This window comes from Muntiacus reevesi, chromosome 22 (assembly GCF_963930625.1).
Source record: "Muntiacus reevesi chromosome 22, mMunRee1.1, whole genome shotgun sequence".
Taxonomy (NCBI): domain Eukaryota; kingdom Metazoa; phylum Chordata; class Mammalia; order Artiodactyla; family Cervidae; genus Muntiacus; species Muntiacus reevesi.
In genome coordinates this window covers 23,328,309-23,351,054 of record NC_089270.1, presented here as the reverse complement: position 1 = coordinate 23,351,054, position 22,746 = coordinate 23,328,309, and the positions used below count along the sequence as shown (strand labels likewise).

The following is a 22,746-nucleotide window of genomic DNA, read 5'->3' as shown; positions in this document are numbered from 1 at the left end:
AAGAATGGTTAGTATTGGATTATTATAAAGGCAAAAATTGGAAACAATATAAATGTTTCTTCAAAAGAGGATTGGCTCAATATGTAAAGACACATCTATACAGTGTAAACCCAAGCAGCTCTTAAAAGGAATGAGGTGGATCAATGTGATTTGGTTTGGAAATCTGTAGCCTAGCTATTCTGTTCAGTAGAAGAGAAAAGGCAGGTTAAAAAATAGCATGTACATTCTGATTGTATTTTTTAAAAAAAAATTATATTTAAATAGTTAAGCAGAGAAAAATGAATGCATTTGCTGTGGTTATCTGTGTGGAGGGGTTAGAATATAACAAAGCCCAAAGTTTATATTGACCTTGTGTATTATTTGAATATTCTTTTTGACCTAAGTATCTGAAGCAGAAAAATAAAAGCAAAGTTCCAGAGAATAGCAAGGAGAGATAAGATAGCCACTTAAGAGAAGGCTTAAGAGAACAATGCAAAGAATAGAGGAAAACAACACAATGGGAAAGACTAGAGATCTCTTCAAGAAAATTGGAGATACTAAGTAAATATTTCATGCAAAGATGGGCACAGTAAAGGACAAAAATGGCAAGGACCTAACAGAAGCAGAAGATATTAAGAAGAGGTGGCAAGAATACACAGCAGAACTATACAAAAAAGATCTTAATAACCTGGATAACCATGGTGGTGTGGTCACATGCCTACAGACATCCTGGAGTGTGAATTCAAGGTGGCCTTAGGAAGCATTTTTACGAACAGAACTAGTGGAAGTGATGGAATTCCAACTGAGCTATGTCAAATCCTAAAAGATGATGCTGTGAAAGTGCTGCACTCAATATGCCAGCAAGTTTGGAAAACTCAGCAGTGGCCACAGGACTGGAAAACCTTAGTTTTCATTCCAATCCACAAAAAAGGCAATGCCAAAGAATGTTCATACTTTGTACAACTGTGCTCATTTTACATGCTAGCAAGGTAATGCTCAAAATCCTTCAAGCTAGACTTCAACAGTACGTGAACAGAGAACCTCCAGATGTACAAGCTGGATTTCGAAAAGGCACAGGAACCAGAGATCATAGATCTAATATCCATTGGATCATAGAAAAAGCAAAGGAATTCCAAAAAAATCTACTTCTGCTTCACTGACTATGTGAAAGCCTTTGACTGAGTGGATCGTAACAAACTACAAAATTCTTAAAGAGATGGGAATACCAGACCACCTTATCTGTCTCCTGAGAAACCTGTATGCAGGTCAATAAGCAAGTTAGAACCACACATGGAACAATGGACTGGTTCCAAATTGGGAAAGGAGTACATCAAGGATATATATTGTCACCCCACTTATTTAACTTATATGTAGAATACATTGTGTGAAATGCTGGGCTGGATGAATCAGAAGCTGGAACCAGGATTGCCAGGAGAAATATCATCAACCTCAGATAGGCAGATGACACCACCCTTATGGAGAAACTGAAGAGGAACTAAAGAGCCTTTTGATGAAGGTGAAAGAGGAGAGTGAAATAGCTGGCTTAAAAACTCAACACTCAAAAAATTAAGATCATGGGATCCAGTCTCATCACTTTATGGCAGATAGATGGGAAAACAATGGAAACAGTCAGATTTTATTTTCTTGGACTCCAAAATCACTGCAGATGGTGACTGTAGCCATGGAATTAAAAGATACTTGCTCCTTAGAAGAAAGGCTATGACAAACCTAGACAGCATATTAAAAAGAAGAGCTATTACTTTGCTGACAAAGGTCCATATCGTTAAAGCTATTGTTTGTCCGGTAGTCACATGTGGATGAGAGAGTTGACCATAACGAAGGCTGAGCACCAAAGAATTGATGCTTTCGAACTGTGGTGATGGAGAGGACTCTTGAGAGTCCCTTGGACAACAAGGAGGTCAAAGCAGTCAATCCTAAAATAAATCAACCCTGAATATTCATTGGAAGGACTGATGCTAAAGCTGAAGCTCTAATACTTTGGCCACCTGATGCGAAGAGTCGACTCATTGGAAAAGACCCTGATCCTGGGAAAGATTGAAGGTAGGAGGAGAAGCGGATAACAGAGAATGAGATGTTTGGATAGTACCACTAACTCAATGGACATGCATTTGAGCAAACTCCAGAAGATGGTGAAGGACAGGGAAACCTGGCATGCTGCAGTCCATGGGGTCACAAAGAGTTGGACACAACTTAGAGACTGAAGAAGGGAAGGTTCAACCTGGGGCCTTGCTAGTGGGCAAGAGGATGTAAGGTAGAATAATTAAGATAGTTAAGGGCAAGGACTCTGCAATGAGGTGGTATAATTAATGCTCGCTGAATTCCTACATGTTCCTCTATGGCCCCAGCTCCCCTTGCCGTTAGGTTAGGGTTACGGTGACTCTTGCCAATAGATTCTGAGAGAAAGGGCTGAGGCACTTAGGGATTTCAGCACCTGTTTTATTGCTCTCTGGCCCTCATGCAGAAGCAGCACAAGCGCAGAGTTCCATGATGGTTTAGGAATAAGAGGTTATCATTGCCCAGGGGCTGATGTGCAGGAGCTATAAATGCATAAGGGCCAGGATGTGACTGAGAAATAAACTTGCATTATTTCCAGACACTGCGATTTGAGAGGTTGCCTGTCATTGCAGCTAGAGTTGCTTATTCCAATAAGCTTTGTCATGTATTAGCTGTCTTGACTTTGGACAGATTATTTAAATATCAGCATCAGTTATTTCTCTGGTAAATGAACATACTGGTAAATTTCTTGGGTAAGTGAACATAGGAGTACCTATCTCACAAGAGTATTGGAGGATTAAATAGACAAGTATACAGTGTTAGCTGCAAAGTAGTCAGTATGTGTTCACTGTTATTGTTGGTAATACTATCATTTAGAGCAGGAATGATAAATCTTGGCCCCTAAATGGGCAGTCACAAAGCCAGAGACATGCTGATAGATGATAGCAGGATGGGCCAAGGAGATTTTGTGAGACATGTTAATGGATGTCAAAACAAGATGTACAAATGAGGGACTTCCCTGCAAGGGGCATGGATTCAATCCCTGGTCAGGGAACTAAGATCCCACGTACAACATGATAGAACTGTGTGCATGCCCAGAATGTCTGATTCTTTGTGACCCCCTGGACTGTAGCCCGCCAGGCTCCTTTGTCCATGGAATTCTCCAGGCAAGAATACTGGAGTAGGTTACTATTTCTTTCTTTAGGGGATCTTCCCGACCCAGGGTTTGAATTCATGTCTCCTATATTGCAGGTGGATTCTTTACCACTGGCACCACCCAGGAAGCATGCAAACGGTGTGCCCTCCCAACTGACCCACAAAAGACATATCAATAAAAAGCCTTGAGGAGGTAGACTCAGCCTTCTCTGGCTCTTGAACTTCTGTCAGTGGAAGCATTGGTGGTTGAAATGAAGCACTCAGACTTAGAGGTTAATGTATAGACATAAGTTAGTTATGATTAGTTGCATATTCATAAAAATGCTTACTAAATTTCCACCATAATGAAATAGGTTAATACAATTCTTTTACCAATATTTTTATTTCAGTGGCCACAGGAGACACTAGATATGCCTCATATTACTGGATTATTGGTTGACTCTTTTGACTAATGGATGACCATTGGGTCATCCAAGGATCTCAGTGCACAGACTCTGGGCCTATCAACTCTCTGTCTCATTGGATGATGTGAGCAGGCCAGTGTGTGGCCCCGTCTTGGGCTGCTGGTGGACTGAGCATGTGAGAAATAAGTACAGCATAGATGAATTCAGGGTAAGTGGTAGTGCCCTCCCCCTGGCCTGCCCCCCTCTTCCCTCCTACCTTCATTTCCTTTCCTTTTAAAAAAGTGATATACTTGCACGAAGCACAAAATAACAGATGACTTATTGAGACTTCTCTATGACTTTTAAAAAATAAAGTCAAATTGGTTCTTGAGAGAGCAAATTGTCTAGGTTACTCCTAGTCAGTGGTGGCTACAAAATTTCTGTAAAGTTGGCATTAGGATGGTAACGTGGTTGACAGAGTGTGCTGGAAGCTGAATTTTCACAGCACTTTCCGTGGGATAAAGAAAATGTCAACTTACTAAATAAGAAAAGGGAGAGGATTCTTTTTTTGGGAAAAGGGGATTTTCCAAACCAACCCCACTTACATAAGTGACCACTGCTCTCAGGTTCTTCCTATTTTGCTCATTCTTTTAACAAACGTTTAATGAGTGCTTACTATGTGCTCTCTGCTATAAACTGCAGAAAGCTCTTAAAGAGATGGGAATACCAGACCATCTTACTGGTCTCCTGAGAAACTTAGGGGTCAAGAAGCAACTTAGGGGTCAAGAAGTATGTGGGTCAAGAAGCAACAGTTCTGTATGGAACAACTGATTGGTTGAAGATTGAGAAAGGAGTATGATAGGGCTGTCTGCTGCCACTGTCTGTTTAATCTAAACGCTAAGCACATCATGAGAAATGCCGGGCTGGATGAGTTACAAGCTGGAATCAAGATAAGCGGGAGAAACATCAACAACCTCAGATATGTGGATGATACCACTCTAATGGCAGAAAGCAAAGAGGAACCTCTTGATGAGGATGAAGGAGGAGAGTGAAAGACCTGGCTTAAAACTAAAGAAAAAACTAAGATCATGGCATTTGTCCCCATTATTTCCTGGCAAATAGGGCAGTAAAAGGTGGAAGTAGGGACAGATTTCTTCTTCTTGAGCTCTAAAATCACTGTGGATGGTGACTGTGGCCATGAAATCAGAAGATGTTTGATTTCTTGGCAGGATAGCTAAGACAAACCTAGAGAGTGTGTTGAAAAGCAGAGACATTACTCTGCCGACCAAGTTCCTTATAGTTTAAGTATGGTCTTCCCAGTGGTCAGGTATGGTTGTGAGAGCTGGATGGTAAAGAAGGCTGAGCTCTGAAGAATTGAAGCCTTTGAACTGTGGTGCTGGAGAAGACTCCTGAGAATCCCTTGGACAGTAAGGAAATCAAACCAGTCAGTCTTAAGGGAAATCTACCCTGAATACTCATTCATTGGAAATCAACTCTGAATGCTCATACTTAGTCCTTCATTGGAAGGACTGATGCTGAAACTGAAACTTCAGTATTTTGCTCATCTGATGCTAACAGCCGACTTTTGGGAAAAGTTTCCGATGCTGGCAAGGATTGAGAGCAGAAGGAGAAGAGGGCGTCAGAGGATGAGCTGGCTGGATGGCATTGTCGATTCATTGGACATGAACTTGGACAAACTTCAGGAGATGGTGAGGGACAGAGAGGCCTGATGATATGCTGCAGTCCGTGGGGTGGCAAAGAGTTGGGCAGGACTGGGCGACTCAACAACAACTATGTGATTCAGATCCAGAGGTGACAGTCTCAGTCCCTGTGACCACCTCGGACCATGAGAGACTGAGGGTGAATTGCACCATCCCTGGGTCCTGTGAACACACAAATATCAGTGCTGGGTGGTCAGACGTTTCCTTTCGCTTTGGCTAATAGTATTAGTTACAGGGATCTGCCAGTTACAATTTATCCAGTTATTCTGAAAAGTGAATCATTTCCAACAGCGCCAGTGCAGAGTAAACATCCACGGATATGGAGATGGCAAAGACTGGAAATAAGTGGGGGCCCCTGCGGCTTCACAGCTCTGGGGTTCAGTGCTTGGAAAACTCCCCTCTGACAGGTTCACCCATCTCAGGTCAGCTGAGAGACCCGATCGTCTCTTCTTTGGGCCAATCAGAATCCAGACAGCATCTCTCTGATGCAACTGTTCTCATCAAATAATTAACCCCAGATCAGCTATTTTTATTTGGTCCTATAAAAATCAGCTGCCATCACTCAGTCCCGAGCCGGAATGAAGACCTCCCCTCTTCAAGTGCCTGGGCCAGTCTGCCTTGCCCGGACATTTCCTTCCCAGTCTTGGGCATTTGGGGGCGCAGTTGAAGGCACCGCGCCGAGGCCGTGTAGTGTTCTACTGACAACCTCTCTCGGGGAGGGATTGGGGGGGGGGGGGTGCACTCGCTGTGGGAGGCCCGGCCTCGGACACACACACACACACACCGAGATCCTCCCAGGCTGCTGGTAAACCCACGATGCGACGACCCGGGGGTCCCAGAGCGAGGAAGATGGATCAGATCCGCCTCCCTCTCTTAGTCCAGCCGGAGTGGCGGGGTGTAGGGTGCGAGCCGTGCCGCGGCATTTGAAGGTGGGCATACCGCCTCCCAGGTGAGGCGGGCCCCTCGGCTGTTGCAGGAGTCAGGACCACGCCATCTTCCCCTCTCGCCCTCCCTCGTGTGACCACTCTCGATCCCGCCCCAGACAAAGGCAATCTGAACTCCAGCCGAAAGAATCAGGGGATCAGGTTGCTCTCTCTCACCGCCCCCCACCCCCGCCCCTCCTAGCTTCTCCCCTTTCCACGTGACTCTCAGGAATCTTTTGCCAAAGCTCGGAGTCGCTGGGTCCATTTTCACTCGGAGCTCTGGAGAGAGGAAGGAGGGGAGGGAGGCGGAGCATGTGTCCTTTAAACGCGGGGCTCCAGAGGGGGCCTGATTTTGTGCGTTTCCGGGCACTTTGGTCCGAGTGGCTCTAATTCGGGGGTCCCTTCCGGGCTCTCCAGCTCTTTCCTCCTTGCATTTAAAATGATGGCTCCTCCTCCGCTTCCGTAATCGCATCTCGACCCTGCAAACCGGCTCCGGGCGCACGGTGCGGAGGTGGCCGGCAGCGCGGAGAGGTGGCCGGCGGCGCGGAGAGACCGCGCCCGGCAGCTCTCCTCACCCGGGCTGGCGGCGGGGGCGCGAAAGTAGCGGCCGCGTCCCCCCGCGCCACCCCGGGCTCTCCTCCCGAGCGTTCGCACTATCTGCGGCAGAGAGCGCAGCCCGAGGAGGCGCCGGGCGGCCGCAACACCGGCGAGTCCCGGGAGCCGCCCGCAGCGCCGCACGAAGTTTCCTGCGAGCCTCCCGGGGAGGCTGAGGTCCGTAGAGCCCTGAGGTTCCAGCCCAGAAGGAGGGGTGACTGGGTCTTTCGGGGCTCCCGGCTACCCCCTTGGCCGACGCGGCGCCGACGGAGAGTGTCAAGCGAACTTTAAAAAGGTGCCGCTTAGGAACCTGCGCCGGGGTCTCCACGGTTTGGGGATCCGGGAGCCGACGCGCCGGGGTCTCCACGACCTGGGACCCGGGAGCGGATAGGTCCGGCCTGAAGGAACTGCTGGGGGATCAGGTCGGCCGGTGACCGGCAACTTTCCTGCGAGACTTGGCCTCGGGGAACGCTGTGCGCCCTGCCTCCTCCTTTATTCTCCCAGCTCAGCCCGCGTAGGCACCCTGCTCGGCTGGAGAATTGGGCGCGCTGTTCCCCGGCTGTGAGTGAACTGAAACCCCCTCCCGCCCCGGCGCCTCGGGGCTGATGTGAGTGTCGCGCCCGCCGGTCTGTCGCCTCGTTTCCCCGGAGGTGACCGCTCGCCGCCGCCCCCATTCTCTGTGCGCCCAGCCCGGGGCGCGGAAGCCTGCGTTTCGGCTGATAACTGCTTCTTGGATGCCGAAAGCTGGGCTCCTCCAGCCTGAGTGCCGAGGCGGCGATGAGTGTCTTCAAAGTGTGGCTCGGGATGGCTCTCGCATTGGCGGAATTTGCAGCATTGCCTCATCATTCTGAAGGTGAGAGAGTGGTGCTGTGTGTGTGTGTGTGTGTGTGTGTGTGCGCGCGCGCGCGTGTGATCGCGCTGTTTTAAAAGCTCAGCCGGATTATGGTATTGAGAGTCAGATGGAAGTTTTTTGGGGATGGGTAGGTGGGTGGCCGGGAAACTAGAGTGGGTTTTTTTCTGAGAAGATTCCATCCAACTCCTGATTGTTTTGCACGCGGATCCCAAGCCCCACTCCCTCTCTGCCCTGAGCGCATTTGGGGGTGGGGTGGCCGATGGAGGTGCTATCCCTGAAATTGGATTCTCTTTCTTCCACTTCCCTGGAGCCCCTGAGTGGAAAGCAACTACATGGAACGTAGGTGAGGAGAGAACAGCTGCTCTTACCTCTGCGTAAAAATACCTATGCTCGTATGAAACATAAAATCCGGCTCCTTAAAACCCCCTCCTTTCCCGCCCTCCTTGCCCCAGTGGGTCTCCGCGTAAAGTCCAATTAAGGTTTTATAAACCGGTTAGAGTGTATTCTGGAGGTGGACAATTCAATCGCACTAAAAGAATTCTCCCCAGTACAGAAAGGCACCAGGCTGCCGCTTCCGCGGAAAAGAAGTGGTTAATAAGAGTTTAGCTCCATTCTCTGACTTCGCCCTCTGCCTCCCAGTTTTCCTCCGGGTCTCCAGTCAACGTGTAAAAACCCTGGAGCTGGGGGAGAGAAAGGAGACGGTGGGAATTGTCGCCATGATAGCAAAAGCGATGTGAGCTCGGGCAAATAAATGCATCGATAAAAAAGATCAAGAGTTTGGGGGTCCTGGGATACGGGCCCGGGGATGCGAGGCGCAGGGAACTCCCACTTGCTCGGAGTCGCCGGGAAAGTCGCCTCTCCGGGCTTGGGAAGGGGGAAGGGAGCCGGCGGGCGGAGGAAGACGGCTTAATCCACCGCGCAGAGCTCTCGGCTTCCCCTCCCGGCTCCATTCATTATTCATCCAGCTTCAGGAAGGAGGGTTCACCTGCCCCGCTTCAAATCGGAGCCGCAGCCGCGGGCGCCGCGGGGCTGGGAGCCTTCTCCGCGCAGGTGCGGGTTGGAGCCGGCTCGGGGGTGCGGACCCGGGCTCGGGGCAGGGGGCGGCCGCAGCCCCTGGCGGGACGCAGCCCTGCTCGGGTGGACCTGCAGCCACCTGAGCTGTTGCCTTTTCCTCGCTAGCTTCCCGGGAGAGGGTGGCGTGGCTTTGGAAACGCACAGCACTGGGGGCTTGCCGGTAGGTTAAGGGACCGTCAGCCCGCACCCTACCGGGAAGTATGTTAAGGGTCCGGGAAGGAGCAGGTCTGGGACCTGTGCAGCCCTTTTCAAACAAGGCATAACCTGTAGAACCGTGTCTTTATTTTATGTGTGCGTGTGTTTGCAGACTTAAAAAACAATAAAACTTAAAGGGCTTAATTGTAGTGAAACAGATGGGAGAGTCAACCCAGGACACCCCAGTGTGAACTTGAGACGTAGAAAAATTACATTGTCACCGAGTGATGGGAGTTTCCTATTTAGGATCATATCCCGGCCACGCGGCAGACGTGCTATCTGTCCCCCCCATACTCACCAGGAAGCAGTTGGAATAGTGCAACGATTGGCTTCTCAGAGCAGATCTTTTGAAATGACAAAAGCCATTATTATGAAGGGCCGGCAGGGTTCGCTGTGTGGAAGACTGGTTGACAAAAAGGGCAGAGTTTAAGAACGTCCGGAGTTTTCAGATGGGGGAGAGGAAGTGTGGGGCGTGAGGAGCACTATTCCTCCAAAGATTATTTGGGTACTTTGCTTCTTACTGTTTCAGCCCACCTTCAGAGCATTCTAGAATCATCTCACAACCTGGATTGATACATGTTTGAGAGTTTCCATCCAAGTCATAACGATGCTGGATAGAAAGTGAAAGTCGCTCAGTCCTGTCTGACTCTTTGCGACCCCATGGACTATATATACAGTCCATGGAATTCTCCAGACCAGAATACTGGACTGGGTAGCTGTTCCCTTCTCCAGGGGATCTTCCCAACCGAGGGCTGGAACCCAGGTCTCCCGCATTGCAGGCGGATTTTTTACCAACTGAGCCACCAGGGAAGCCCCATGCTTGCCTAATAATGAATGAATGAGTAGGGAAATTTGTGGGGCACATACTATCTGCCTGGCACTAGGCTAAGAGCTTTACATATTTAATCTCATTTAATTAAATTAATTAAATGATAACAGCCCCACAGCCAGAAAATCAGTTGTCATCTGATGAGACTTGTGATTTGATTCTGTCAGGGTTTTCTTTTTCTCTTAAAAAATAAGAGTATTGAGGTCAAAGATGGAGAGCTTAAGGATCTTAGAGAGTTCCTCAAGTTTTAGTACTAGTCCTGGCAATGATTTTTAAAAACGGAAAAGAAGTATTCACATGTGTGGGTCTCTTGATGTGACCAATTCTGTGACACTTTTGCTTTTCAGGCAGAATTTGTTTTTTTCTCAATGCTCAGAGAGCGTGTCATATATATTCTAGTACACCATTTAATAACTCTATAATTTTAGTTGACAAAGATGCCCTCTTTTTTTTTTTTCTGGGTTAATTGCTTTTATTGTCCCCATTTTACATACAAAGAAATTGCAAATTACTGCCTCAGTAAAATACCCAATAAAACTAACTTTAAAAACTAATAAAATGATTAATCAAATTAAAGATGCAGTCTTCTTCATTTAACTGTATGCTCACTGAGGGCTTAAGATGGCTTTTGGTTATTCTTATATCTCCAGCTCAGCTCCTGGTGCACAATAGGTACTAAAAAATATTGTTCAGGGGAATGAGTATTGCCAGATCACATTTCAAATTAAGCTTAGACTGCTGCTGTATGGCCTTGGATGAAATACCTAACTTCTTTAGGCTGTGTTCTATTATTCACCAAATGCAGAAATTGGCTAGGTGATAGCTTGTGAAGAAGAACTAAAGAGCCTCTTGATGAAAGTGAAAGAGGAGAGTGAAAAAGTTGGCTTAAAGCTCAACATTCAGAAAACTAAGATCATGGCATCTGGTCCTATCACTGTATGGCAGATAGATGGGGAAATAGTGGAAACAATGGCTGACTTTATTTTTCTGGGCTCCAAAATCACTGCAGATGGTGTTTGCAGCCATGAAATTAAAAGATGCTTACTCCTTGGAAGGAAAGTTATGACCAACCTAGATAGCATATTAAAAAGCAGAGAAAAAAAAAATAAAAAAATAAAAAAAAATAAAAAGCAGAGACATTACTTTGCCAACAAAGGTCATCTAGTCAAGGCTATGGTTTTTCCAGTGGTCATGTATGGATGTGAGAGATGAACTATAAAGAAAGCTGAGCATGAAGAATTGATGCTTTTGAACTGTGGTGTTGGAGAAGACTCTTGAGAGTCACTTGGACTACAAGGAGATCCAACCAGTCCATCCTAAAGGAGATCAGTCCTGGGTGTTCATTGGAAGGACTGATGTTGAAACTGAAACTCTAATACTTTGGCCACCTGGTGTGAAGAAGTGACTCATTGGAAAAGACTCTGATGCTGGGAAAGATTGAAGGCAGGAGAAGGGGACGACAGAGGATGAGATGGTTGGATGGTATCACCGACTCGATGGACATGGGTTTGGGTGGACTCCAGGAGTTGTTGATGGACAGGGAGACCTGATGTGCTGCGGTTCATGGGGTCGCAAGGAGTCAGACACGACTGAGCGACTGAACTGAATTGATCTGAACTGATAGCTCTAAAATACTTGTGCTAATCATCCAACATAGAATAAAAAAGTTTGATATTTACTGCTTTATTTGCAATCAGTTGCAACTTCATAGTTCTGAATTTTAATTATTAAAAGAAAACTGAAGTTTTACCAACAGGTAATTGACAGTTTTATTTTACATTTTCTTATATCACCAAGCTGACAGACCACTATGATTTGAGAACTTAATAAATTCAGAAAGTCACAGAGAAACTTCTAACAAACATGGCTGCTTTCTGAATCAGATGGGCTCTTCCATGACATTTCCTGGAGAAGAACATCTTGAGTTGTATTGACCTTGGTTGTGTGAAGTTACACTAGGTAGAACCTGTTGGCTTGTGGATAGAGCAAGATTCTTGAATTGGTTAAGAGAACTGAGTTCTAGTCTGTGTTTGTTACTCCCCATGTGACTTCAGTCAATTTTACAATTTTCTAGTCTTTTTCTAGTTTTTAAAAGCCATTAATGGAATATACTGAAAAGGATAATATAATAGAGTGTTTTTATTTATGGGTGGATCATCCTATTTGGTTCTTCTCTTGGCCGGAAAGTTCCTTCTAGTAAGAGTCAGTGCTTAAAACTCAATGTTAAGGAAGGAAAGACATTGGATGGGAAGAAATAGCCTATCTCTTCACTCATTCATTCCACAAATCATTATTGAGAGCTTATGTATCGGGTTATCAGGTTATGTCTGGTAGGGACATACAGACATCAAAAGAAAAAATCATAATACCTGCCCTAAAGGAGTTTGCATTCCTAGAAAACCATTAATATAGGTAAGAGAGCCATAGGGACATGTCAACACTGACCCTCGGTGGGTTTACCAATACTGAACAACTGCAACTCTGTATCTTTTGGCTTTTGCAACTAACTACTAGCAGAAATAAAGATGTGTTTATATTGTCATAGGCTGTTATGTCCCTCATATTATATTTATGTTCTCCTCTGGGGATTGGATTCTAGGTGTTATCCTCTGCAAATAAATCCTTTAGTGAGAGCACGGCCATCTGTATTCACTGTTGTGGACTTGAGTGGCAATATTACTCAATTTTACTCAGACATGAGTAGTCGTAAAATACTTGGCCACCACTTGGCTCAGGAGAGGGGAGGGGTTGCCACATGGCATAGCTGGAACCCTGTGCCAAATCTTACATTAGTTCAAAAACAGTTGGCCCATTTTCGATTTAACTACTCTATTAATTGATCTGACTCCTTGTTGACAATAATCAGGACATGAGCGGTACTGTCAGTTCAGAAAACGATTCTGTTTTAACTGTTCCACAGTGTGCAAGCCATATGCTGAATTAGAGCACAACATAAAAGCTTGAACATTTAAATGCTGACTTGTGGCTGCTTGTTCCTAATGAGTCATGTTTTTGTGATACCATGCTCTTCAAATTTCTTCATATCTTATAATCTTATCTGCCACTATTTCTTTGAACTAATGGATCTGACATTTTGTGATTCTTAGGTTTTAACATCTCTAAAATGAGCAAATGCTCATGTTATCAGGTAGGGGTTTCTATCACGAATATCAGGCTGTGAGTACAAGTGCAAATTATATCTCAAATTTCCTCTGAAAACTTCAGATTTTATACAAGTGTCTCATAATGCATTCCCTTATAATGTGCCAGTGGGCCTAAAAACAGACATTTACATGTTTGCATGAATATGAAGTGACATTTTGCCTGTGGGACCTGCGAGAAAGGCACCAACCCCAAGGAGAGAAGGTCGCATGATCTCGGCTTCCTTCTTGGCACCGTCTGATCCCATCACCCTACAAAACTTCACGTGCTTTGTCACAGGTGTCAGAACTTCAATTACTCGCCATCTCAGCTGTGTTCCATGCCCTAAAACTGGCCAAGTTCTTGATCAGAGGACCTGGTTCCTCTTGTCTTTTTCCTTGTTTTCCCTTCTAGAAGGCCTGTTTCTCCTTGTAGATCTGCTTTGTGTGTGCATGTGCATGCCTGCTAAGTTGCTTCAGTCATGTCCAACTCTTTTGCAACCCTATAGAGCCTAGCCCACCAGGATCCTGTCCATGGGATTCTCTGGGCAAGTATGCTGGAGTGGGTTGCCATTTCTTAGGCCGCGGTGTCTTCCCGACCCAGGGACTGAATCTGCGTTTCCTATGTTTCATGCATTGGCAGGAAGGTTCTTGACCACTCGTTAGTCAGAATTCCCATTAATCTGGAGTTGCCTTTCAAGTTCAAAATTCAAGTTCAAATAAGCCAAAATTGAAACCTCAGAGTTGCAATCATTTCCTTAAGAGAAAAAATGATGAGTGGAGACAATAACTTTGTTTTCCAAAGTGTATGGGTTGATTGGTTAATGAAAAGGCATCACCAGAAGCTGCACGCAGCGACTTTGTCTCCTGGTAGGTGTGAAGCTTGTGTGGGTGTGGGAAAGTATGCCTGCACATGAGGACTACATCTGGCATGGAGTGGTGATAATGTTTGATGGAACTGGGCGTTACAGTGGGATGCTTTCTGTCCTCCAGAAGGAAGCAGTGAGGTTTTGGAAGCCATGTTAGTACTCATTTCTGCAGCTGCCTTTTGGGTAGAGCTATTGTGTTGCAGGAAAGCCTTCAGGGGCCAAGGCTTATTTCTTTCAGAATTGTACATCCTGCAGCAACCCAAATTGAATTAACTCCTTTTCCTAATGATAGAATGTATCAAGAGTTACACATAGTTTTGACTTTAGTGCCTAGCAGATACTTGGCTTAACGAAGTGTGTTTGTGGAGCCCCACTCACTGCCACTTCATTTTTTCATGGTACAACGAATTTATAACATTTGTCCAAATTTCCAGAAATGGATTTTGATGTGAATACTTGGATACTTCTTAAGATACCTGATACCTTTTGGAGGTTTGAAAGGATAGTGGCTTTTGAAGGGTAGTGCTGTGGAAGAAGGTAATAAAATTATTTGAGGATGGTTTTATCTAAAGGTTAAATTTTGTTAAATTGTACCTAAGTGATGATCTTTATGTTTAACTTTTAAATGTCAGAAGTTGTTAAATAAGTATGTGTTTTAAGAATCAAATTGTGTTGATATGTATTTATTTACCTATATACTATTATTTTGGAGAAGGAAATGGCAACGCACTCCAGTATTCTTGCCTGGGAAATTCCTTGGACAGAGGAGCCTAGTAGGCTACAGTCTATGGGGTTGCAAAAAAGTTGGACATAACTTAGTGACTAAGCATGTGATTATTTTATATATATATCCACATGCCTCATGATTATTTTATAAATGTATCTATATCTATATATATGTATATATATATATCTTTATGATATATTGTCGACTTAAATAGTCTTTGGAATGGGATTTCTTAAAGAAAAGTAAGTTACTTAGGAAAAATTTCCCCCCAAGGTTTTATCTCAATTTATTCTTATTTGAATGTCAAGGGCACAAAAGTCATTTCAGTAAATTTGCCCATAGAGATCTTTGATTCAAAGCCCAAGTGTAAATAACCATTTCATTTTCTTTGAACATTGTTCTTCGTTCCATTATTAGGAGATAATGTAGACCAGTCCTAACTTCATGAGAAGTTAATAGTACTGAGACTTTTCCAATGGTCTCTTGGAGGCCATGCACTGTATTAAAATGTGTCCTTTGCTCGTTGGACATCCAAATGTGGCACATTGTCAGGGTATGCTCTTGTGTGTGTATGGTATTTCAATCTGCTTTGAAGTGTGTTTCTGAGCTAGTAGCTGTTTCCACACTGCCTGCATGTTTATAGGTTGAATCAACACCTGTTGTGCTGTTCAAAAATCGTTTTAGAAAAAGAATAATCATGTGGGCTGGAAAGCCTCACGAAGGAGATGGAATTGAGTTCAAGGAACTTGGTTAGACCAGATGCATCTCCTGCAGGAAACGAAAATGAGTAAAGACATTGACAATATGAAAGTATTACCATGGGATCCTAAGTTGGCCTCTTGGGTTGGACTGGAGAATTTGTCTGAGCAAAGAAAGGCCGAGAAGCCTGGATCAGTAAACTGGGACTGGATTATGGAGGCTTTGCTGATTTGTCATACAGGAAAATGCACACTGTATTTATCATAAGTTGTTGTATTACACAGTTATTTTAAAATTCAAAGAATAAGCTTCAACAGTGCCTTCCCTCATGTGTGTCCTAGAAATATTGTTTTAGTGTTTGGGGTTATTTTCCCAAGGGAAGAACCCTCAAGCTTTTCAGACTTTGGAAAGCAGAGTTTGCTGATTATGACGCATGTAGATGCAGTTTTTGTGTAAGTTGGCCAGAGCTGTGCCTATTGGTCTGTTATGCATCTCTTTTAATTCTTGTTTTGTTTTTCTCCCACAGGTGCTTGTGTCTATCAGGGTTCCTTGTTGGCGGTAGGTCATTCCTCATATATTTGACTTATTTCTTATGAATGTAAAATACTTGTTTGGGGTTACTGAGTGAGGTGACCCTGTCATTGTAAAATATGTTTATTTTCCTTCTTGGTTTGAGGATTATCCCTCATCCTGGCACAATCATGCTCAATTACTTAATACCTTTTCCAGAGTGAATTAGTTCCATTCAGATGCTCAGGTATTGGAAGAGAAATTCAGACAACCAACACAATTTGCATTCCATGGCTGTCCCGTGTGTTCTTTCAATCAGAGAGAAAATTAGGTCCCATTCTCTTGTCAGATATGAACTAGGTCACAACCTCTTAATATCCTTGTTGCATTTTGAGTCCCCCCTGCAAAAATATGTATGATTATTGAGTACAATGTGGAGGATCCTGACCATTGTTTTGCATTATACATTTAAGTTTTATAAACAACAAACAAATTAACATTATATCTCTGAACCTTTGCCATGTAGAATAGAATTGATTTTGAATCTAATGTCAGAATGACTTGTGGGAAAAGCTGATGCAAGATTCCTGCATTTCTTTTCATTAATAGTGTACTGTGGTGCATAACAGTGTGTTAAAGCCTTATTGAAAAGACCGTCTACACTCCATCAACTCTAATAAATGGTGTGACAAGTCATTCTTCACCACTTTTTAATTTTAGTTTAATAAATGCTGTAATAAGAAAAAGAACGTGAATGGTTGGAAAGGGTTTGCTCATTTACATCCCAACCCGCTATTGACATGTGTGATACTAATATGTCATCTTGAATTATCCTTGTGGAATTGAAATAAATGAGAAATATTTGAAATATCTGAGAGTCTAGATAATTGTAGATGTTCACAGTAATATTCTTGAATCTGAACTTTGTGTAATAGAGTTACTGCTCTGGAGATTTATGAGTTTTTCCTTCCTTATATTTTTCTATAAAGAATCAGGAGAAAGCTATTTTCCACTCTCTTTTCCATTCTATGCCCTTAAAAGCCTACTTTTCCTTTGGTTTATTCTTTAGTACATTTTAAGAATCACTTTAAAATCTAAAGTGCTATAAAGTATATCATCAGTTTGGGGGAGCTGTAGAAATAGTCTGTCCATTTTATCCATTGTATATCCTTGCCTCCTTTGTCAAAGATAAGCTGTCCATAGGTTCGTGGAGTCTGTCCATTTTAATACGAAGAAAATTACTTGTTGTATAGAGTGCTTCGTAGCTTTTCAGTATATTTTCATAGCTATCAATCATCTACCTGATATATACAGTAGATCACTGAAATAGACAGGCCACATATTATCTTATACCCTCCCTTTTTTTAATGAAGAACCAAGAGTGAGAGAGAAAGAGGTCTGCTAAAGGTAATTGACCTTTAAGGAGTGGACCAGAACAAAACAACCTGATTTTTTTCTGGTTGTCCCTCCTGAATCTGAAGACAGTGTCCTGACTACCTTCTGTGCTTGATGTGGCAGCGTGGTATTGTACATCTGAATATGACTATAGCAAGTACAGAGAGAGGTCAGTTTGGTTGGATAGAGTTAAGGGAGTGGTCACCAGCACACCTGTGACCCCTCCAGTTGGCTTCCTTACTTACCAAGACTTTGGTGTGTTTGTTCCTATACATCCTCAAGCCTGGTCTACTTATGATCGTGGTTATGCAACTCAGTGAGAAAGACAATTAATTTGCTGCAATAATAAAGATTATCACTCAACAATTGGGGCTTCCCTGGTGGCTCAGATGGTAAAACGTCTGCCTGCAGTGTGGGAGACCTGGGTTTGATCTCTGGGTCAGGAAGATCCCCTGGAGAAGGAAATGGCAACCCACTCCAGTGTTCTTGGCTGGAAAATCCTATGGAATATTTATGGAGTGATACCCCTGCACCTGCTATTCTAGACACTGGGAATGCATCTGGGAAGAAGCATATCAGATTAATGCTAGGAGGGAAAACAGTATAAGGACAGGGGAGAGATAGAAAAGGCTAAAGAGGGGACAAGGGTGACCTCTTGAAATAAGGGGACAGGGAATGTCTCCCTGAGGAAGTAAGGTGACATTTGAAGAAAGACCTGAGGGGCACGGTAAGAGCTAGCCCCCTGGACATCCAGGGAAAGAGAATTCCAGAGCAGGGAACAGTGAGTGTAAAGTCTGAAGCAGGAGCTTGTTTGGCCATTTGAAGATGGGCGTGCAGGTCAGTGTGGATGGAGCATGTGACCCGGGGAGCGTGGCAGGAGATGAGGTCAGAGAGGCGGGCGGTGACAGCGCAGTGGGTCCTTATGGACCTTAGCTTGTCGCTTCAATCAGTGGGTGAACCACTGGAGGAGGTAAGAGCAGAGGAATGACGAACCTGACTTACAGTTTAATTAAACTGCTGAGGTGGGAATATGAAAAGAAACAGCATTTGTTTCTAGGGAAACTGTATAGTTGAATACTTCAAGAGGTGAGTTGCTGAAAATTTGCTGTCAAACTAAGGGTGAGAGAAACAATTTTAAAAGATTGGGGGAAAAACACAAAAGTCCAGAGAGATGCTGCATTTGCGTTTATTTGCAACCACGTGAAGTCCCTTTTCCATTTTAAGGAACTTCAGGATGGCAGGGAGCTTGGTGCCTTGTGGCCATAGCCAATTGTCTGCTTAACTCATTGCTGCTGTCTTACCACACAGGCTGGTCTTGAAGAAAAGCACTGCACCTGCATCAGTGAAACTGAATGAATATGCATTTATGTATTTTTAACTTAAAATCCAGACTTTGAGAACTTTTATATACTGTTTAGGATTCTCTGATTAAGCGGTTCCTTGGGTGAGAGGATTTCTGTGGTAAGAGGCATTGGGAGCTGGCTGTGAGGATGGTGGTGTGGTGTCATGGTCCTAAACCTGTGAATTCTACCTGTGTGCCTTTTAGAGCTGGGAGGGACTTCAGAGATCAGGTAGTCCAGACTCTCCATTCATGGTTGGGGGAGCGGGGGCAGGGCTGTGAAGTTTTTGCACTTCTTTCATTTCTCAGGTGTGTGTTGTGTGTTAGTCGCTCAGTCGTGTCCAGCTCTTTGTGATCCCATAGATGGTAACCCCAAGTCTCCTCTGCATGGAATTCTCCAGGCAGAAATACTGGAGTGGGTTGCCATTCCTTTTTCCAGGGGATCTTCCCAACTCAGGGATTGAACCCTGGTCTCCAGCGTTGCAGGCAGACTCTTCACTGTCTGAGCCCCCAGGGAAGCTTATTTCTCAGGTGCTAGGCTTAGTCGCTCAGTCGTGTCTGACTCTTTGTGACCCCATGGACCGTAACCTGCCAGGCTCTTCTGTCCATGGGGATTCTCCAGGCAAGAATACTGGAATGGGTTGCCATGCCCTTCTCCAAGGGATCTTCCCAACACAGAGATCGAACCCAGGTCTCCCTCATTGCCGGTAAGTAACCAGAAATGGAAAGTGGTCTGGTTGAAAATGGCAAAGCACCAGCTTTACTCAGAATTCCATGAAACATACCAAGCAAATGGGGACATGGATCCAAGCACTGGCTGCTGGTTGCTAACTCTCAGCCTGTCTTGTGAGTATTCCTTCCCCTGATACGATTTCTATCTCATCATTAGTTGCCTTGGAGGCGGCCATATAGAGTGGAATATTCATGACGCTTGTAGTCTGATAGACCTTAAAAAAATGATTTTAAATCTAAGTACAGTTTACAATGTTGTGTTAGTTTCAGGTATACAACAAAGTGATTCAGTTATGTGTCTGTGTGTATGTATATATATATATCTTTTTCAGTTACTTTTCCATTTTAGATTATTGCAAGATATTTCTATACTTACCCGTGCGATATAGGAGGTCCTTGTTGTTTATCTATTTCACATATAGTATTGTGTGTATGGTAATCCCAAACTACTCGTTTATCCCTCCCCCACTTTGGGAACCATGAATTTCTTTCCTGTGTCTTCAAGTCTATTTCAGTTTTGTTTATTGGCTGCGCTGAGTCTTTGTTGCTGCACGTGGCTTTCTCTCCTTGGGATGAGGAGGGCTACTCTCTAGCTGCGGTGCGTGGGCTTCTCATTGTGGTGGCTTCACATTGTGGCGCATGGACTCTAGACTGCTCAGACTCAGTGGTTGTGGCGTGTGGGGTCAGTTGCCTGGTGGCATGTGGAATCTTCCTGGAACAAAGATTGAACCTGTGTCCCCTGCACTGGCAGGTGGATGCTTAACCACTGGACCACCAGGGAAGTCTCTCTATTTCTGTTTTGTAAATAAGTTGATTTGTTTCATTTTCTTTAGATTCCACATATAAGTGATATCATATGATATTTGTCTTTCTCTGACTTCACTTAGTGTGATCATCTCTAGGTCCTTTCATGTTGCTGCAAATGTTATTTCATTCTTTTTTTATGACTACATAGTGTCCCATCATATATACATGCTACATCTTCTTTATTCATCTGTTGATGGACATTTAGGTTGGTTCCACATCTTGACTATGGTAAACAGTGCTGCTATGAACAGTGTGGTACACATACCTTTTCAAATTAGAGTTTTTGCTGACAGACCTTGCATTGATTCTTCCTCGTCGGCTACACACCAGCTCTGTGACCAAGTTACATAAGCTTCTTGAATCTCCATTGCCTCCTGTATGAAATGGGGATATATAGAGCCTTTCTTGAATGATTTTACAAAGAAGATAATGTGGGGAAGACACCCAGATGCGGTACTTGGCATGTAATTTTCTGCAATGACAAAATTCCTCTTTATGAACGAAGAAGAAGGAGAGGAAAGAGAGTTAATAAGTACCTGCTATATATTTCACACTTTGAACAACCCCAGGAAACAGGCCTTGTCTTTACAGATGAGGAGCCTGAGTCTCAGAAAGTCTTAAGTCACTTGTTCCAAATCACACATAGCTAGTCAGCACTAGAAGGAGAGCACGTTCCAACCCAGGTCTGACTCTAGAGCCATTTCACTGAGCATGCTGTTTCTTGCAGCCACGCCAGGCCAGTCTGCTTGTTGTCTCTAAGCACAACTGGCTTATTTTACTTTCAGCCCCATGTGCCCAGCCGCTCCCTGCTGCACCTGTCATGCAGTTGTCTCTGCCAGTCTCTGGCCTGACCTCCTGCAAAAGCCAGCTGTCCCTGGCTAACCCCTTCCCAATTAGCGGAGGCTCTCCCACACTGAATGAATGAGTGAAAGACGCTCAGTCGTGTCTGACTCTTGTGACCCCATGGGCTGTAGCCCTCCAGGCTCCTCTGTCCATGGAATTCTCCAGGCAATAATTACTGGAGTGGGTAGCCATTCCCTTCTCCAGGGAATCTTCCTGACCCAAGAATTGAACCTGGGTCTCCCACATTGCAGGCAGATATTTTTTTAACCATCTGAACCTCCAGGGAAGCCCAGTTGTGCTAAATTCACCACCTGAAGCAAGGTGGGTATATCATTCCATCTTAATGTATAGTATGTGCTATATTATATATGTGTAACCACACAAATCCCAACTTTTGGTGGGATAATGTGTGGTGTTTTCCAAGTTTTAACAGCTTTGTGGACTCACAGGGACACTGCACTGACTTGGTTCTAAGCCCCATGTAGCCATTTCTTAGTAATGTACTGACCTCAGCTGTCTCTTTTCATTTTACAACTGTCTTCCTTCCTTTCTCTTCTTTCCATTCCTCAGGTTAGAAAATACTCAAGAAGGTCCTCTACCTTTAGAAGCAGTACACAGTCTATTTTGGGGTTTTTTCTTACCCCGCAGTATCCCTGCACTCCTGGACTGTCAGGACTTTCTCCAAATTCAGCTGCAGTGGGAGAGAGAGTGTGGCTGGATTAAGTCAGGAATCTGTCAGAGGGAAACTCCCGACTTAATATGTTTACCTGTGACAGGGCATCTGTGTGAGGAGGGCAATAGATTTTATTTCAAAGTTTTCACCTATCTCTTGGTCTTTTCCATTTGTTACTGAGTAAAAAGAATTTCACTTTCCTTTGGTATCACCACAGTCAAACATCTCCTTCATAGATTCTTCCTGAGGGTGGATGGTTGGACTCTCCAGTTTTTGTATCTGTAAAATGGAGACAAGAGATTCACTGCACAGGATTGTTGCAAAGGTTAAGGGAGATCAGCATGAAGCACTTAGCCCAGTGCTTGTGACCAATGATAAAGTTTATGTTGTGTAGTTGCTCAGTCGTGTCTTAACTCTTTGTGATCCCCTAGACTGTAGCCTGACAGGCTTCTCTGTCCATGAGATTCTCCAGGCAAGAATACTGGAATGGGTTGCCATATCCTTCTCCAAGGGATCTACCTGACTCAGGGATCGAACCCATGTCTTCTACATTGGCAAGCAGATTTTTCACCTTGGAACCACCAGGGAAGCCCACAATAAAAGTGAGAAATGGCAGTCATTAGGCTGCAGCCACTCCTTATGGTGAGCACTGAGGAAAAACACAAGATACTAGCCCCAGATAGCTGAGATGCAAATGCAAAGAATGATTTCAGTGCCCAGACTCTTGCATATTCCCAAACATAGAAAAGCACTAATTTCCTTAACTTGAGATACATGGTTTTCTTTAATTCTCAGAAATACTTTTTGATGTTCATACTAGCTGTTCTTTGTTGCAAACATCTATATAACCGGACTCCTCCATTCCACTCCTTGGAGCAATTTTCTCAGGGTCACTTGAGGTGCTGTCTCCTGGGCTCGAGGTCCTAAAAGTTCCCCCTGAATAAAACATAACTCTCAACTTTTAGGTTGTGACTATTTTTTAAGTTGACAAAGGTTAGCTACTATTATTGTTGCTGTGAAGCAGTTTACACTTGGCAAAGGTGGACACAGCTACTCTTCCTCAGATCAACAGTGTTGAGTGTTGGGATTTTCTTCCTTGGAATACTTTTCCTCACAAATGCTGGCAAAATGAATCATGAGGCATTAACTTTTAGCACATTTGAAAGGAGGAAAAAGTTTTCAAGAATAATGAAAGTTGTGGAGTATTTATTGTATTAATGTATAGTATAACACAGTGACTGGATCCAGGCTTTGGAGTTTAAATCTTGGTTCTGCTACTTTTTGCAGTCT

At 44.2% G+C, this 22,746-nt stretch overlaps 1 protein-coding gene across 1 annotated transcript in view; it reads left to right on the top strand.

Moving 5' to 3' along the window:
- The first annotated feature begins 6,470 nt into the window (after positions 1 to 6,470).
- FRAS1 (Fraser extracellular matrix complex subunit 1) overlaps positions 6,471 to 22,746 on the top strand; it is a 506,878-nt gene continuing 490,602 nt past the window's right edge. Inside the window, exons 1-2 of the mRNA XM_065913973.1 lie at positions 6,471 to 7,624; positions 15,684 to 15,715. Coding sequence (XP_065770045.1) covers positions 7,549 to 7,624; positions 15,684 to 15,715 — 108 coding nt within the window. The 5' untranslated portion in view covers positions 6,471 to 7,548. The remainder of the gene's footprint in view (positions 7,625 to 15,683; positions 15,716 to 22,746) is intronic.